A 17,629-nucleotide genomic window follows, 5' to 3' on the forward strand; every position below is an offset into this window, starting at 1 on the left:
ATTAGTGAGAAATTTATCAGGCGGAGAGGCCATTTTGGCACATTTATCCATAAATGACACCAAACTGTGCCAAATATGTTTTTTACATCAATACTGGGGGTTTGGTAAAATTACGAGGTCACGTAGCAGCTGGACCCGCCGGTGGGTCCGTAGGGTTCAAGGGGTTAACTAGTTTGGAGAGTCTAGGCCAGAAACGCAGTCCATCGATCAAAATCTGCCTCACCTTAATGGTATTTTCTCTTGTTTCCCCATTTCAATTTGTTCATTCAGCTGAATTTGCTGTTTTTATATCTGCAACCGGAGTGGCTCTAAGTGAAGAGTGTGCATTTTAGGTATCAACTACTGTTAAAGTTGCGTAAAAATTATAGATACTTATGATGTTTTCATACTTTTTGATGTCAGAGGAAAACTTACATTTACATAAACATACTTTTCATTCGAAGGATTCTAGATGATACTTTGTGCAGTTTTTATTGTCAGACATGTAACTAGTAGTGTTGCGCTAATGCCATTTCTTGGCCCTGATACCGATACCTGGCTGTGCAGTACTGGCCCATACCAATAACAAACTAATACCATCTGTTTCAAATTGATGTGTGTGTGTATATATGAAGAACTGCATACTACTTGGATGTAAAATAATTGCCATCATGGCTTTGTCAAGCTGCTGCCTACATTTGTGAAGCAGGAAAAAGACTAATACAAAGTGAATCCAGTAGAACTTTTTATAGCCTACCTGGAATGAGTGACAATAGTTGAATAAACTTTTGGCTCTCAAAATGGTATTGCTCTGTTTGTTGGTACTCTCCAATACCGATGCCACCATTTTAGTGCTGGATCTGAGCCCCGCCCGATACTGTTATCGGTGCAACACTAGTAAAACAAAAGCATCAAATATGGTTTTGTTGACAGTTCTGTGGCCATTTAAGAATTATTAATTTGAACACATTCAAAACGTATCTTATGACCAGGGTAATAAAGACAATTTGTTCCTATTTTTTACAGTCCTATTGTTAAATTGTGGGAGTTACTTAATTATAATAAAAGTCTGTTCTAGATATCCTTAGAATCCAAGTTCCTCATTCATTTTATATGCATGGAATTGCATTGCATTTTTGGCCAGTATGCTGTTTTTTTTAAATATAGTGTTAGGTCGTTGACACATTTTTATGCATGCTGCAATAAATCATTCTAGCATGCAATGATTCAGAGGGTTTCTTAACCCTCTGAATCTGAGCCAAGCCGTCGGAACAAGGAAACAGTCATCATAGCAAACATGCAGAGGCTAATCTTGTTCCTCTTATCAGCAACACTTTGTGCCTCTAAAAGTGAGCGTTACGAAGTATTTACAGGAAAACAATAACAAAACAAAAAAAATCTAAACTTAAGCATCTGTGCAGTAAAGCAAAAAAATGATGGAATAAACAGATGTAATGGAAAGCGGGACACACCTTAACGTCAAGTGGATTCTCTACCCTTATTTGTCCCTGAAATGAAGACACAACTTGTCAGGGCTAAATATAGCAAAACAAATGTTATCGTATCAGGAATATGTAGTGCAGTTTACCATTTGGAGCGGCCTGAGAGAGCCAATGAAGGGTTGAGGGAAACCCCAGCTCTGGGGGTGGGGATACTCTCCCACCGCTAGCACTTCAAGCACTCCATTAAACCCTGGATCAGAGTACACCAACCATCTACATATACAGACAGAGGGCATATCAGAATTATTTATAATAACATTGAAGAAAGCTCTCTGCAGAGGCAGTTATAACAAGAAACATTTCCCAGTTTGAACTGTTACTGAGCGCCAACCATCAATTATCCACAGCAGTTTACAATGACAATCACAAGCTGTGGCCTGTTGCTTGCATTCCTCCACAGACAGAGCGCTAACGACGTTCAAACAGACCTTTTCTGATTCTAATAAAACTTCATCAAGTGAGATTATTTAATATGCCTCGCACATGTTCATACCTCTTCAACTTGTTTACGCATTGGCACTACCCAGATCCAAGTATTTCCATTGGGATTTTGGTTGATTAACACAGAGTGGTGAATGTATTTAATGTAGAAGGACAGAAACAAGTAAGAATCTACAAATTATATTCTGCATTTATTTTCACCTTCATTTGAGCTGATCAGTTGCAGAACTATTAATAGCTGCAGTTACGTATGCAGGTCGTCTTTGCAACATTTGCCCATCCAGAGGCGAACACTTCTTCCCATCCTGTTTATTTTTGGGATAACAACTAAAGCTTAGTGGGATTGAACAGAGGGCGTTTAAAGAACTTTGCCAAAGGTTCTCAGTTGGATTTAGGTTTGGACTTTGGGTCATTCTAATACACAAATATACTTTGCTCTAATCCATTCCAATGCTGCTATCCTTGTGTTTTTTAGCTCATTGTCCTACTGGAATATGAAGTCCACCCTAGCCTCAAGCGTTTCTCATTCAAATCCTTTGTTCTCGTATTCCCCTGCATTTAGCTCCACCCAGCTCCCCTATCATTGCAGAAGAAAGTATTGCAATTGCCTGATTCTGCCGCCTACATGTTTAGTGTTAGTTCATAACTTTATCCCTGATAGTCTGTTATGTTGTCTTTAAGTCTTTAAGGAGCCAACTAAGATTATAATGCACATAAGAAGACAATTTACTAATCAGGAGACATTTGTGCTAAATTTGATATCCACACGCCGAAGAAAAAGGGCTAAATAAACCCCCAGATTTTTGTAAAAAAAAAGTTTTTAAAAACCATGCATCCATCTTAAAAGCATACTACTTTGTGTTAGTCTGTTACATGAAATCCAAATATAATATATACATTATTAACAACAAGATTTGGTATTTTTTCCTCATAAACGATAGGTCATTTACTGTTCAATGGAATGTTTGGAGGCAAATGCAAAATCAAAACAAAACAAAAACTTATTTACATGGATAACTTAAGGTAATTTCAAACTTACACTCCAGAGTGAACCTTAATCGATCCTGTGGTTTGTGGGATCCCAAAGGAGCCGAGTTCTGGCGTGTCTTCACAATAAGATGACATAATTCCCAATCCGTTGACCTCTGAGTACAGGTCGATCCTGGGAGTGCTGTAATCCTACAGACATAAAGTTTTTAAACTTTAACATCTTAAAATCTTGTGGTTATATCCTCTCCTGTTTTGTGTTAGTGTTGTATTAAAATCTCATCAAAAATAAAGTATAAAAAAAAAATCTAGTTGTTATTTAAATCAGTTTTGCACCAGTTAAAAAAACACGTTTTGAAAACTAAATTTTAAGATCTATTCAAAAATACATGAATCCAGATTTAGAGAATACTATTTTTCAAATTTATCCCAAACTATGTAAATTCTGCCTAAAAATCAATAATGCTAATTTATTAGTTTAATTAGACCAACCAGAATTACTGAATAATCTAAAAATATTTACAATATAGTCATCAGTTGTAAAAAAATTTTTGAAAAATCCAAGGAAGCCATTTTTTGAGACACCTATCTTAAATTGAGCTATGAAACGTTAACTCGAATGAATATGTTTTATGTTGTACAAATCCTTTTTCTTTTGTTTGTTTTGTTTTGTTTGTCTTAGTAGTAAAATGTTGTAAACTCAGTGTAGGTTTGTAGCTTCTGGAAAATCTGTCTTATTTTGAAAGGGTTACTTCCTGTAAAGCTGTGTAATAGAAAGACCCAATAGGAAGAAAGGATCACAGAAACACTTCACTGTCACTATGGTTATTTTTTTATTTTGCTTGCACTTTTCTAGACAAGTGTTTTTTATTTAATTCGGGTTTTGGACAGGACCTTTACTTTTTCCGAAAGTTCCTCAAACGGGATATGATTTGATCTGCTCCCTTACAGTAACAACATCTAAGGTCTGGCTTCTGGTTATGCCTTTTTGTATCACAGGTCTTTGATTACTGGTTGATAGACATTTCATTACATTTTTGGCTTTCCTATTTTGAAGAATGATTCAAACTATTTGAATGTCATACAGCGTAGAAACAGGAAGAATTAATGAATATTTTTATTAATTTTTTTTACAGTTTGGTCAAACTGTAAAAATAAAGAGTAAAACAAGTCCTGCATTTGTTATATTCCAATTGTTAGGTGTGTTAAAAAAGTGCCATAAGTCTTTTATATTTGTAAAGAAAACCTGTTTCAATCTGCACATATTAAAATGTGGATTTTAGGAGATTTTGCTGTTACTGAAATCTAATTCCTATTTAAAATGTGACAAAGGGTTGCTGGTTTCTTTTGTTAAGTTCACAAAAAGGAAAAAACCCTAAAACCCCTAAAAACCCCTTCTTGGATTTTAAATAATATGAAATGTAGCTTGAATATTGATAAACAATTGGATAGAAATAATAAACATTTGGAGTTTATAACTACGGTTTAATTACACAGACTGAACTTCAAATCAAAATTCAACAACAAAATGAATTTAGAAAGAGTTTTGATAGAGTAGTAAACATGGTTGTTTGTTTAAAATTCTAAAATAAATGTGACTCACTCTGACTGCCAGGCGAAGGGAACCTACAACCATTGGTGTGGTTGGAACAAGCTGATCCATTTGGTTTAACGTCTCAGGAGTTCCCTCGTCTGCCCAGATGTTCACTATCTGCTCCATGGGACCTTCCTCCAGTGCAATAACACGGCCTTGGAAGCCGGGCTTTTCATAGAGAAGCCAGCTGGAAAGAGAGTAAGAAAATGAAACTGCACCATAAAAAAATCCAAAACAAAGAAACAAACAAAAAATAAATAAATAAAATTTTATATATACCGGTATATGTTTTCTTGTGATGACAAAAAAGAGACACATGAAATGATTAAAAGTTTTATTCTAGAAACTGGTCTATGAAGGCAGTAGAAGGTGTTTGTGAATTTAAATAACACTTTTAACACACTGGGCAAAACAAAAGTGTCAAGCATAAGATTGAAATTGTTTAATCATAAGATAACATCTAATTCTTCCTATAAAATAATTAATAATGCTGCATATTAAAATGATCCTTATTACTACTGCTAATAAACTTATAACTCCTGCTGTTGAGCAGGGATAAGAAGAATAAAAACACTTTTTTTTGGTGCTTTGGTGGTTCCCTTAAGTATTGTTAACTTTAAACATTTGAGTTTTATTTTGTAAGGTGTTTTGTTGTACAATCCAAATGACTCCTCCATCTCCTGTTTATAAAATAAATTAAAAAAACACATTTGAAAAATAATCATGCTGTTAAATTATGAATGTGTTCATCTGGAAAGTAGATCATTTTCAGTTTAATCTGTTAGGCCATTCTTGTTAAACCCTGATATGCCTTAGGGGATTCTGAATCTGATAAGCTTAGGAAGACAATATTTTTGAGCGTTTTACCGCTTTAACAGAACTTTATCACTACTGCTGAATACAACACATTTCTAATGACTTGATTCTTATTAAAAAGAATGCTTTTTCCAAACACATAATGTAAATCAAATGTTAGTTCAAAGCTATTAACAGTTTTAGCAACAATATCTTATCTTCTGTTTCAAATTGTGATTTTCCTACTTAATGGTGCTGCATTTAAAAAAGGATATACGGTACTCTCATAGTCTTAAAGATTGTATTCTCTGAACTTTAATAGAAAGAAACCAATACAATTATATGTATGAACTGCAAAACTAATAATATTTTGAATGTAAAATTTTCTTGGTATCTTTATCACGTTTTAAATTGTATTATCATGACAACCCTTATCTAAACCCAAGTGGTTAACTACAGCAGATTAGATGGTCATGCTAAAAGTGAACAGACTTCAGGGTTTTTGTCTTGCAAGTAATTCCAGCTTGGCTTAACATTCGTGTGTAAAAAAAAAAACTGCATATTGTTTTGGGTGAAACTGTGATGTGGGGAGATAATAGATGTTAGTAAACCATTACGTTTAATCTTAATCTACAATTTTCCCTTTGTTTCCCTACTCCAAATAGATAAACGGAGAGTCTTCTTTGTGAAGAGTGAATCCCATACCATCCTCTGACGACTTTCACTGATATCACAGGAGATAGCTTCATTGTGGTTGAATCTTCTATGTCACTGTAGATTTCATATGCCTCACCACCAAACTGAGCATTTTCATGTATGACAATCTGCATAGAAAAACAGAACTTCAGTAAAAGAAAAGAACACTGCTTCTTAAAAAGCGACTGGAAAACATTTCAAATCCTACCTTTCCAGGTCTTCTGTGATGTCCTCTAACTAAAGGTTTCTGCAAGATCAATTTTCCAAGAAAAGGTCAGTTTTAGGTTAAGCTCAAATCAGGTTTAGCTTCACTATATAGCGCCAATTCACAACACATGTCATCTCAAGGCACTTTACAATTCAACCACATCATACAGTCAAATTGATTCAAAGTTTTCCGTCTAAGGAAAACCAGTTGATTGCATCGACTCATTGACTCAAAGGCAATCCCTTACTCATATCAGTAGGGAAAATTGCAGAGAGACCAATATCAAACATAGTGGAGAGTTATTTCATCCAAGCATGAGTTTTAGGTAAATTACTTGATCAAATCCGTGAATCATAGATCCATTGTATTCATTCATCTCTGTTAAATTAAAAGCAAAGCATTTTAAATCTTTAAGGCATTTTTTTTTTACCTTTGTAACAATATAATTAGACCTAATTTGTGGCATAACAAAAAGGCTTTTCAGATGGTACACTTTATAAATGCATTACAAATGGGTGTTATTTGCTTACTGATGCAAATATTTTGCCTCTAGTTAGGAAACTTCATGTGCACTAATATTGCAACACATTTTCTGTGCAAAGTGCCAGTCTTGTTCTTACTTGCAAATGATTCACAACTTGGAGGCAGAAGTGTCAAAGAAAAAAAAATGACAAGATACCACTTGAAGTTTGTGTCACCATGGAAGTAAAGCAGAAACAAATCTGTGCTTTGCAGCTAGAAACCCATTGAGACTATAACAGTAATTTACTATTAGTTGATGGAGTATAATTTCTAAAGAACTAAGTAAATTTCTGAGTAAAAAAAGCACCTACCTTAGCTGTGTGAATTCGATTGTGAGATATTTCATCAGTGTAGTTTGTGATAGAAGGCATTGCTGTAGGGTTTGTCTGGTCCACATCCACAACAGATATGTTTGGAATTGACGTGTGGTTGAGAGCCGGAGGGGTCACGTCAGCTGTCTGTGTGGAGTCCACGGAGGCCTCTGGCTCCCTTTCGTCTTTCTTAAGGTATTTCTCTAAATGATCAGGAAGCTTTGTCTCGGAGCGTGCTGGCAGAGGAGGAGCGGAGGAGGAGCTAAGTGTTGACTCACTAACTGCATCTGCTCCACCTTTTGTTATCTGGCTTTGATCTGTACCTTGTATGCTCCCATTATCATCAGGGGCCACAGGCAGAGGCGAAGCAATAGCTTCCTGCAGTCCAACTGAAGGCATGGCTTGTTGCTGGTGGGATGGCACTGTGTCATTTGAGGGAGAGGAAGCTTCTGCTCTTGCCTTCCTGGAGGTACGAGGGGAGCTTAACAAGCCTGTGAGAATGGACATCCTCTCAAGTCTTGAGGTCATCTTACCCGGCCCATTGTCTTGCCCCTCTGCTTTTCCTGCTTCAACATGAGACTCTTTGTCCTCATCTTCTCCTTCAGTCTTCTTAGTTGTCAGTGGATCTACTGAAGTACAATTCTCTTCAGAATGAGAGGTTGGACCATCCCTATTGGCAGCTTTCTGTTTAATTATCATAGCAGGAGAAAGGTTCATACGTTTATCATTTTTTCTTAAGCCAAACTGGAATTCCTGTGGATCAAAGGTGCGCTCAAAATGGTCCTCCCTGATGGCTGGCAATGGGGGAGATGGAAGTTTTTTCCGAATATGTCTCTTTCGAGGTAGTGAAAAGGGGATTCCCCCTTCCCTCACACTATTTATAAAGTCACTAATTGCATCAGGCTCAATAAATTCATCATCACTCACTGTCTCATCTTCATTTCTTCTACGTCCCTTTTTCTTTTTGTGACGATCTTCCACATCCAACCAAGCAGATGGAATCTGTTTAGGTGTAGACAAAACATTGACAGAATTTCGGTTTGGAGTTGTTTCCTTTGTCAGAATCTCTTGTGCACCCTCCTTATAACCTGCTTCTACAGTGGACATTTCTGTAAATGACCCAGGTTTATGAGTTGTTCCTTCAGAGCCCTTAGCATTCTTCAGATTATCATTTCCAAGCATTCCTTGAGCTGAAGCAATGGGGTATTTTCCCTTTTGCTCTGTGCAAACAGATGTGTTTGGAAGATTTTGTTCCAAAGTAGTGATATTTGTATTCTGTTTTGCATCATTCTGATTAGATTTATTTTTTGCAACATTTGGTATTTCCTTCTGAACTTCTTTTACTGCAGAGTCATTAGAGGATTTTGCATCTAAGATTTCCTTAACCTCAACTTTGCCATCTTCAAATGGTGGGATACTTGAGTCCTTTAAAGTGCCTGATTTAGGTACTTTTTTATTTTCAGTCAAGCTAACTGGTGATAGGTTGATTTGTACAAATTGTTCTATAGGATGCTCAACAATCTGACCAGTTCTGGCATTCAGATCTTGAATCTCAGTCTTCAAATCTCCTATTATCACTGCCGGAAGTTTTTCCTTTTGGTCTGTTTTGGGGTATTCATGTTGTGGTGACACTTCTTGAACTTGTGAGGCACATGCATTTTCTTTTGTACTAATTGAGGACTTCTGAGCCTGTTCTGCAGCTGATAATGGTGATTCCTGGAGGTCAACTCCATGGCAACCTTTAGGTTCAGCTGTGCTTTCATGATCTTGGGTTTCATGTTTAATCGTTTTCTTGCTAACTTCAATCATTAGATTCCCTAGTTCTTCTTCAAGATTTTCATTTTGACTTAGAGACATAGCTGACTGATCAGTTTCCAGTTTGGACTTTTCATCAAAAATGTCAAGTTTGCTAGAGGTGCTTCCGAATGCTTTTCTTTTAACATCTTCCGATAATTCTTTAGCATCTTCAGCACTTGGACTCGTGGGGCTGGTAAGCTGGCTTTCTGTTATCTTAGTTATTTTTCCTGTACATTGTCTCGTTTTAGGGTCAGAACTTGTATCTTTGAGTTCTTGAACTGGTTTTGGTAATTCCTCATCTTTTCCTGTTATAGTTTTGGGTGTCTGGAATTCTTGGTTGCAAACTTCAGTAATATAGTTCGGAGTTGCTGTTTTACCTAACAAAACCTCCGAAGATGTATCCTGATCTTCAGATTTTTCTTTATAACAAAGTAGACCAGAATCCTGGGTCTCCCTGCCTCTCTGCTTTTCTATCAGCTTCACTTGAACTTCTTTTCTTATTGTCTCTGGCTCAGACCCAGTTAATTTTTCTTGATCTAGTTTTGCAGTAATTGTGTCTGGGTCACCATTTACAGTGGATGCTGTGTCTTTTGTAATTTCAAGCCTCGACATGGTATTTACATTCACTGACCTCTGAAACTTATCTGGAGTTTTCTTTGATTGATCCTCACTTGTGGTTTTGTCTTGAATTTCTTTGGATTGGTCCTTCATTTTAGGCTTTTCTGGAGTTTGATTTGATTGGTCCTTACTTATAAACATGTCTTGCACTTCATTTAATTGGCCCTTACTCGCAGTCTTGTCTTGAAGTTCACTTGATTTTCCCCCACTTTTATTTTTGTCTTGAGTTTCATCTGATTGGTCCTTACTTGCAGTCTTTTTTTGAGTTTCATTTGTTTGATCCTTAGTTGTAGTCTTGTCTTGACTTTCCTTTGTTTGGAATTTATTTGTAGTTGTGTCTTGAGTTTCATTTGATTGATCCTTTCTAATAATCTTATCTTGAGTTTTCTTTGATTGATCCTCACTTGTGGTTTTGTCTCGAATTTCTTTGGATTGGTCCTTAATTTTAGGCTTTTCTGGAGTTTCATTTGATTGGTCCTTACTTATAAACAACTTGTCTTGAAGTTCACTTGATTGGCCCCCACTTTTATTTTTGTCTTGAGTTTCATCTGATTGGTCGTTACTTGCATTCTTTTTTTGAGATTCATTTGTTTGATCCTTAGTTGTAGTCTTATCTTGAGTTGCATTTGATTGGTTCTTCCTTGTAGTCCCATGTTGAGTTTCCTTTAATTGAACATTATTTGTAATCCCATGTTGAGTTTCCTTGCATTGCTCCTTACTTGTAGTCCCATCTTGAGTTTTCTTAAATTGATCCTTACTTGTAGTCTTGTCTTGAATTTCATCTGATTGGCCCCTATTTGCAGTCTTGTCTTGATTTTCTTTTGAGTGGTCCTTACTTGCAGTCTTTTCTTGAAGTTCACTTGATTGACCCCCACTTTCATTTTTTCCATGAGTTTCCTTTGATTGGTCCTTACTTTCAGTCTTTTCTTGAGATTCATTTGTTTTTTCCTTAGTTGTAGTCTTGTCTTGACTTTCCTTTGTTTGGAATTTATTTGTAGTTGTGTCTTGAGTTTCATTCGATTTGTCCTTACTTATAGTCTTGTTTTGAGTTATAGGTGATTGGGCCTTACTTGTCGTGTTTTCTTGAATAGCAATTGATTGGTCTTTACTTGCAGTCTCTTCCTGAGTTTCATTTAATTGGTTCCTACTTGTTGGCTTATCTTCAGCTTCATTTGAATCGTCCTTACCTATAGTGGTGTCTTGAGTTCCATTTAATTGGCCCTCACTTGTCATCCTGTCTTGATTTTCTTTTGACTGGTCCTTACTTGTAGTCTTTTCTTTTGTTTCATTAGATTCGTCTTTACATGTAGTCTTGTTTTGGGTTATATGTGAATGGGCCTTACCTGTAGCCTTTTCTTGAGTTCCTTCAGGACTTTGAACATTGGTGGCTGTGATGTTGACCTCCGGAAATTGACTTGGTGTCATCTCTTTTGAAGCTTCTTCTTGTACTGACTTTGGTGTACATTTCAGGTCTGTTTTTGAGTCTTTGTAGCCTTTAGGTGATTTTATTATTTCCTTTTCTTGTTTTACATCAGTATAGATCTCCTCCAAATGTTCTGTTTTTTCATTCACCAAACCTCCAACTTTACCATGCCCCTTCTCTTCAACTTCAGCATCTGCATTTGATTGATTTGGGGATTTATTAGTTAAATGTTTAGCTACCTGTAATTTCTCTTCACTGGGTCTCTTTTTGTCTACATTTTGCTCTATTTCAAAAGAGCAGTTGAGCTCTTGGAGATTTCCAGTGTCTTTATTTGTGTTAATGATTACAAATTCATTACCTAAACTTTCTGACAAGGTGTCCTTTACTTTAGCCTCATCTCTAGTTTCTTTACCATCTTGACTCAAGGAACTTGGCATTTGATTAACCTGGCTGACTGTTGTTTCCTCAGGAATTTCTTGTCTTGCTCCCTGGCTTGTCTCAGATTTTTCATCCATAGTTTCTTTTAAATTTCCATCTTTCTCACCAAAAGTCACTTGTTTTTTCTCCTTTACTAGACTTTGTAATGGTGAAACTCTGATTTCGGAATTTGCCTGTTGAGACTCTGGAGTTGCTACTACAGTGGCAGCACTTTGGTTTGGTAAATTGATCTGTTCCATTTCTAAAGGTTTTCCATCCTTGTTACCAATGGTTTCCATTTCATGGACATGTTGATTTCTACCTTTACTCATAAGACTTGGCAATGATGATTCAGTAGTTTCAGAATTTGGATGTTCAGATTTTGAGGTCTCTTCATCAATCTTGCCAACCATTCTGGTCAACTGAGTCTCTTGGCTGTTAGCTGATTGCACATCAGGGTTAGTTGCTTTTGTCTTTGCTACATTTTCTTTGCCATCCTGACTGTCTGCAATTACATTTTCTTTTTCAAAGCTTTTAGAGATTTCTATGGCTTCATTTTTTACCCTGTTTTCTTCATTGTGGGCATTCACTATTGGTAGGTCTACGGCTGTAGGATCTTTTTCATTATCCTCTGTCTTTCCCTTTTCTCTTCGAGCAGCCTTCTGGTTATAATTCTCATATCCAACTCTGTTTATGATATGTTTATCTTCTGCTCCAGATTTGGATTTCACTGATGTCTGAGCATTTCTTTCAGTTGTTTTATCGTTCACAGTTTTGTCTTTGTTAGGCAATACCTCTTTTTCTTTGGTAATCTCTGTAGATTCAGTGTCCAACAGTTTTGAACCAGTGGTTGATATTTCAGAACTCGGTTGCACTGATTCCTTATTTTGCTGCCTTGTTTTCCCAGAGTCACTCTCTGAATCTTCTTGCAGGAGGGTCTTCTGTTCGGCGTCAATCACGCTTGCTGTAGTGTTGAGTATTACACTCTTTGATTCAAAACTATCAGTCTCCCCTTTCAGGACATTTGTAACTACTGTCAGTTGTTTCTTTTTAGCTTCAGGCTGCAAGCTTTTCTCAGATGAGAGATGGTCTGTTTTCCCTGAATCTATAACTCCTCCCCCTGCAAAGTCCAGAGGTCTTTCCTCAAGCTCCTTTTTACAACTGTTTTGTGACTCTGAGCTTTCTATCACAGTGCGATTAAGCATTTCATTTGGCTTTGAGTCTTTCTCCCTGCTTCCAGATTTCCCTAAAAGAGCCTCTTTGTTTGAATGCTTTTCAACATTCTGTGGCAATTCACAAACAGTCACTGCTTCTGTTTCTACATCCAAAGCCTCGACTGGTTTCCATCCAACCTCCTCTTTAATTTTCTCCCCTCCTTCAAAACCTTTCACTGCTCCCTCGGTTACTGTGTGGTACAGTTCATAATTTACAGCTTTGGTTTGATCATCCAAAAAGTCCCCTGAGTTAAGGCAATCAGATCCTACAGTAAGACTCTCTAAATGTGCATCATCTGGTTTAGCAGGAAGATTTTTTCTTGTTTCTGATGTAGGCATAACTCCATCCTGTGTTATGTCATCATAAATGCCTTCATCCAAATCAGGTTTGGTTGATTTAATGGTTTCATCCTTTGGAGTTGGTTTAATGTCTGAAACCATAAGTTTAGGAGTTTTATCTTTGGATACTTTCAATTTAGTCTTTCCTGGTAGCTCCTTTAAATCATCTTTGGCCTTAACAGAGTTGTAAGTTTTAGAGGATGGTAGTGTTTTCTGTCTTTGTTTGTTTTCCTTCTGATTTCCTGGTTTAACTTGTTTGGCCTCCGGCTTTCTTTTATCAGTGTCAGTTTTTTGAGAATCATCTGAAATTTTCGACTTGCTTATTTCTCTAGACTGAAAGCTTGAAATCTGTCCATCTGTGAGGTCACTTTCAAATAAGGTTTCAGTAGTTTTAGCTTGTTTGTCTCTGATTTCAAAGGGTTTCTCTGCAGACTTAAAGTCACTGTCCTTCATAATATCTGCTGCAACAGTTTCTTTAACAGTCACAGCGGTATTGAGGATTGAATCCTCAGATTTTGGTGATTCTTGTTGGATTTTGGGTTTTGTTTTATTGGAGCCTCTCTGACTTCTGGTTGGAAGCTTGCTGCCTGATGTTAGAGATTCAGTTGAGTTCTTTATGGGAATTTTGTTCAATTTAATGTTTTCATTTTGCTTAGAGAGCCTTGAAAATACATTTGATTCTTGTTTGGAAGGAGTAGGAAAAAGACTTGATGTGTCACTCTCTTCATGACTTGTGCTTCTCTTAGAAATTTTAGACGTCTTTAAAAGCATGCTTCCTGTTCCTAAAAAGAAATTAAAGACAACTGTTATTAAAAAAACAAAAACACGGGTAAATAAAGTAGCAGAAGAGAAAAATAAATAACAGTGGTATTTCTAACATTAATCTTTCTTGGTATGGACATTTACAGTCAGAAATCCTGTAAGAAAAATAATTGAAGATTTCCTTTGAATGCTTTTTAAAGTTTCATGAATTTTGAAATTTAAAAGTGTGCATTAGAGAAAAAGCTAAAAAGAAAAGAAAACAAAAAAACTAATTAAAAATGCTTCAACCAAGTAAGATGATGTCTAAAAAATTATATTGGTTTAATTATATTTAAGTTCCACTGTAAATAAAAATTGACATAATAAAATGGGTCCTTTGGCCTGACAGCAGTACCCTGACAAAAACAACAAATTAAATAAATTAATAAAGTAATGGATTCATTAAATAATTCATGGAATCAAAGAAGCAAAAAAACTTTAAATTATCATTATCAAGCATTTTGACAAACAAAAATCACTCATCCGTAATTAAATTAAATCAAGGATTACTTTTAAAAAAAAATTATCAAAAATGGCTATTTTTACAAACAAGGAAGCCAAATAGATTAATCAAATAAATGATTAAATAATTAAAACTTTCAATTATTTGATAAAACCTTTCGGCTCCTCATACTGCAGACTGGATTCTTACCCTTCTCTGGTATTTCTCGCTGTGGCGTCAGTGAATCAGTTTCAGGTTTCTCATCAACAGGAGTGTCTTCTTCATACACTGGACTCTGTTTTTGGACTGTTTCTCCTTTGTCTGAGTTACACCTTGTCGGAGTAACGCTGATATGTGTTTTTCTTGTTGGAGATGAAACCGGTAGCTTACTCTTTGATGCATGGGAAGAGCCACTCTGTGATTGGCTCTGCTGCAGGGTTTCCCCATCAGGATGGTATCCTTTTTTACCACTTCTTTGCTCGGGCTCCTTCTCCATGTCATCTAAAAAGACCTCATCAGACTTTTCCTTAATTAGCTTCACCGGGGTCTTGTACATAAGCTTTGTGGGAGAATTATTTCCGGATGCAGTTCTCCCACTTTTGGGATCTTCAAAACTTGGTTTTCTGACAGGCTTTGCTGGAGGTTTTACAGGTTCTTTTGGTTTGTGTTGTTTTGGCAGTTTGGAATTAATTGTTGACCCCAAAAGATCCTGATCGGATATTTTATCAGGGGTTACTGGAGATTTTACATCAGCATCTGATTTTGAAACTTTGGGAATTCTCGACTTTGAGTGACCACCACTGCTTTGATCCTTTAACAATGGGAGCCCAGAAACACGCTTCTCAGTGCTACGCTCACTGGGTGGCGGATGATCACTGGTCATTTCTGATTTATTTCCTGCTGTGGTCTTTCTTGAGACACTCTTCACTTTGAACCCAGTAGTAGTAGCTGAGCTCTTTGGTCCACTTACAGTGGAACCATGCAGGTTACCCACGGCTCCTGTTCCACTGTGTTTAGCAAAAGCCATCAGACTACTTTGACTTTTTACTCCAGGGTCTGCATCTTGTAATTTAGACTTGCTCATGTCTAAAGCTGCAGTAGTATCTCCAGATAAAGCGGTTTCAGTTTCTTTTTCCTCTATGGATGCAGGAATGTTGTTAGTGTCAACCTGTTGAGGCTCTTCTGTTGTTGCTGGTGGGGCTTTAGTGATGCCATCTTTGATTTTAGCTTCACTGTCTTTTTGGAGAGACGTCAATCTGTCAGGGAAGACACAGAGAGAAGCACAGGCTTGCTTTATATTATGTCTGGAGTTCAAAATTGTAAAGAGGAAATGTTTACAAGTGGAACAATCTAAACAGGGCACTTAAAAAGAATAAACTAGGATTAATCAGATGATTGGCTTAATTACATGGTCCGAATAATTGTTAATTGCTATCTGACCTGGAGAATAAAGAGATTGCCTAAATACTGTAGAACCCGAATAACAACACGAAGAAGGCTATACATCCCAAAATCCTTATCTAAAAGCTCTTGATGAGATGAAGATAAACTGAGAAAATATGATTTATTAATCTGGAGCAGGTTTCTAGGTATCATCTTCATAGCTCTGGAACTGAAGTGGGCCGAGGTAAGAGCCATGATCCAAAGTGGAACAGTTGGGAACCTTTCCAGGCAAAGAGCGGGTGGCCTATGTATAGTAATCTAAGTCCCAAACCAACCAAGAACAATATCTAAAGCACTGCTGACTTACTTGCCTAAGTTAAGGTTCGATATCAAGTAAGGCAAATGGAAGCAATTATCTCTACTGGAGATTTTTAAGGTAAAACCCTTCCTGAATAAACTCTGGCACGTAACATTTACCAAACATCGTATCCCTCAAATTTGGTGAATTGATGAGACGATGGAACTTTTTGAACATGGTGGTCTTGACTTGACGAAAACTTTCAGAAAACCAAAAAATACAATTAAAAGTCTGACATCATAGTGGTAATGTGATGGTCTGGGCCCAGTGTTGCTCTTTAAAGACATAAATTAGCCATTAGGGGCTACTAATGCAGCAAAGGCCTCAGATGACTAACATATCCCACAGGGCATAATCTGATTATCTGTTTTTAAAGGCAGCAGTCAATTATTCTTTAGATGGCCTAGTCAAAGGCCAGACTTTAATCGGATTAAGATGCTGTGGTTTGACATTAGACTATTTATGCTCAGAAGAATAGAACAGAACTCAGAGAACAGCACAATAGACATTTATTGGGTTCATGGGGTGCCTATCTTACACATAAGGCCCGGTTGGTTTGGATAGCTGTTTTCCAGTAATCAATAAAATCATAAAGTAAAAAAAAGAAGCTTTTTTTTTTCTTCAAAATCATATTATACCAAAATTGATTGACATGATTGTAAAAGCTCTTTAAGCCTCTGGGCATCTTTTTAACTCTCAGGTTGAAAGTTAGATGAGGCAACACCCTCTAATGTATCCTTTAACCTGTATTTTTAGGACACATTGGGGTGGTAATGTAAGACTTGCAGCTTTCTGCATTTCCACACTATTGTGAAAAAAACAAACAAAAAAAAAAACAATAAACTGTTACCGCTTGAGCTGCAGTTATGTCTAAGAATCCGGTTTTAGTTGTACTTTTTTTGAAAGTTTTTTAAATATCCAGATAAATCATTTTCCTCCTATCTTCTCCTCATACTTCAGCATTTAGGGCAAGATCATTAATGTCCAGTACGAGCATCTACTCCTATGAGACTCTGTCAATCTAGCTTTATCATATTTTTACATTTAAATTTCAAGATCCTAATGCTAAGAAAGGAACCATTATTGCTCTACAAACAGGTTTTTGTTGTCATTATAATATGCAGTGCACAAACTAAAGCGTCCCTGCTCCGGGAGCGAAAAACACAAAAACTGAACAGTTGTAGTGTTTATCTCTTTGGTTACTCCTTACTCTCTCATAAAGGATAACACAGCAGAGGGTTTAATACATTTAATCTAAAAAGATAAATGATTAAATCTCTTTGAAAAACTCAGGCTATCTATGCAGAACTGTAACAAAAGCCAATTCGATAATCATTGCCTTAAAATTCTAAAGATATCTAAACAAAGCACACCATGTAGGCAATATCAGACTGCATGCCTGCTTATATAATAAATTGTTTTAGTTATTTTTATTTAGGCATGACCAGCTTCAGTCAAGTGTTATAAAACTGTTAAATAGCTCTTCCTGTGGATTGTGCACTTGCATCTATATTAAGGGTAATATCTATAAGCATTGAAATCTTTAATTGTAAACTGTTCATTTGGTGATTACAGCCAATGACAAATTGGAAAGTCGTAACATTTATCTATTCTTCTGGAAATTGTTAAAAATTTTCCTAATCAATTCACTTTATGGTATTTCTCAGCGCAGGTACCTCCCACTGTATGTGACCAACCTTAGCTACTGTAAATGAATATTTTAGTGCCTCTCAGTCAGTTCAGCTTATTGTTCCTCTAAGCTACAAAGGAACATGGGAACACTGATATCAGATTGCAGGCAG

The 17,629-nt window shown here is 36.5% G+C and overlaps 1 protein-coding gene across 2 annotated transcripts in view; it reads right to left on the reverse strand.

The window, feature by feature from the left end:
- crybg1a (crystallin beta-gamma domain containing 1a) overlaps positions 1-17,629 on the reverse strand; it is a 64,706-nt gene that overhangs the window by 9,529 nt on the left and 37,548 nt on the right. The window contains exons 4-11 of one of the 2 annotated variants that reach the window (XM_038292737.1): positions 14,297-15,342; positions 7,036-13,625; positions 6,203-6,241; positions 6,004-6,122; positions 4,513-4,690; positions 2,962-3,101; positions 1,568-1,694; positions 1,452-1,487 (exon numbers count right to left, since the gene is read on the reverse strand). In XM_038292737.1, the coding sequence (XP_038148665.1) occupies positions 1,452-1,487; positions 1,568-1,694; positions 2,962-3,101; positions 4,513-4,690; positions 6,004-6,122; positions 6,203-6,241; positions 7,036-13,625; positions 14,297-15,342 (8,275 nt within the window). Of the gene's footprint in view, positions 1-1,330; positions 1,488-1,567; positions 1,695-2,961; positions 3,102-4,512; positions 4,691-6,003; positions 6,123-6,202; positions 6,242-7,035; positions 13,626-14,296; positions 15,343-17,629 lie in introns of those variants that run through there. The other variant, XM_038292736.1, reaches the window with a different exon arrangement.

This window comes from Cyprinodon tularosa, unplaced genomic scaffold (genome assembly GCF_016077235.1).
Source record: "Cyprinodon tularosa strain WSP-4 unplaced genomic scaffold, ASM1607723v1 ctg316, whole genome shotgun sequence".
NCBI classification, from domain to species: domain Eukaryota; kingdom Metazoa; phylum Chordata; class Actinopteri; order Cyprinodontiformes; family Cyprinodontidae; genus Cyprinodon; species Cyprinodon tularosa.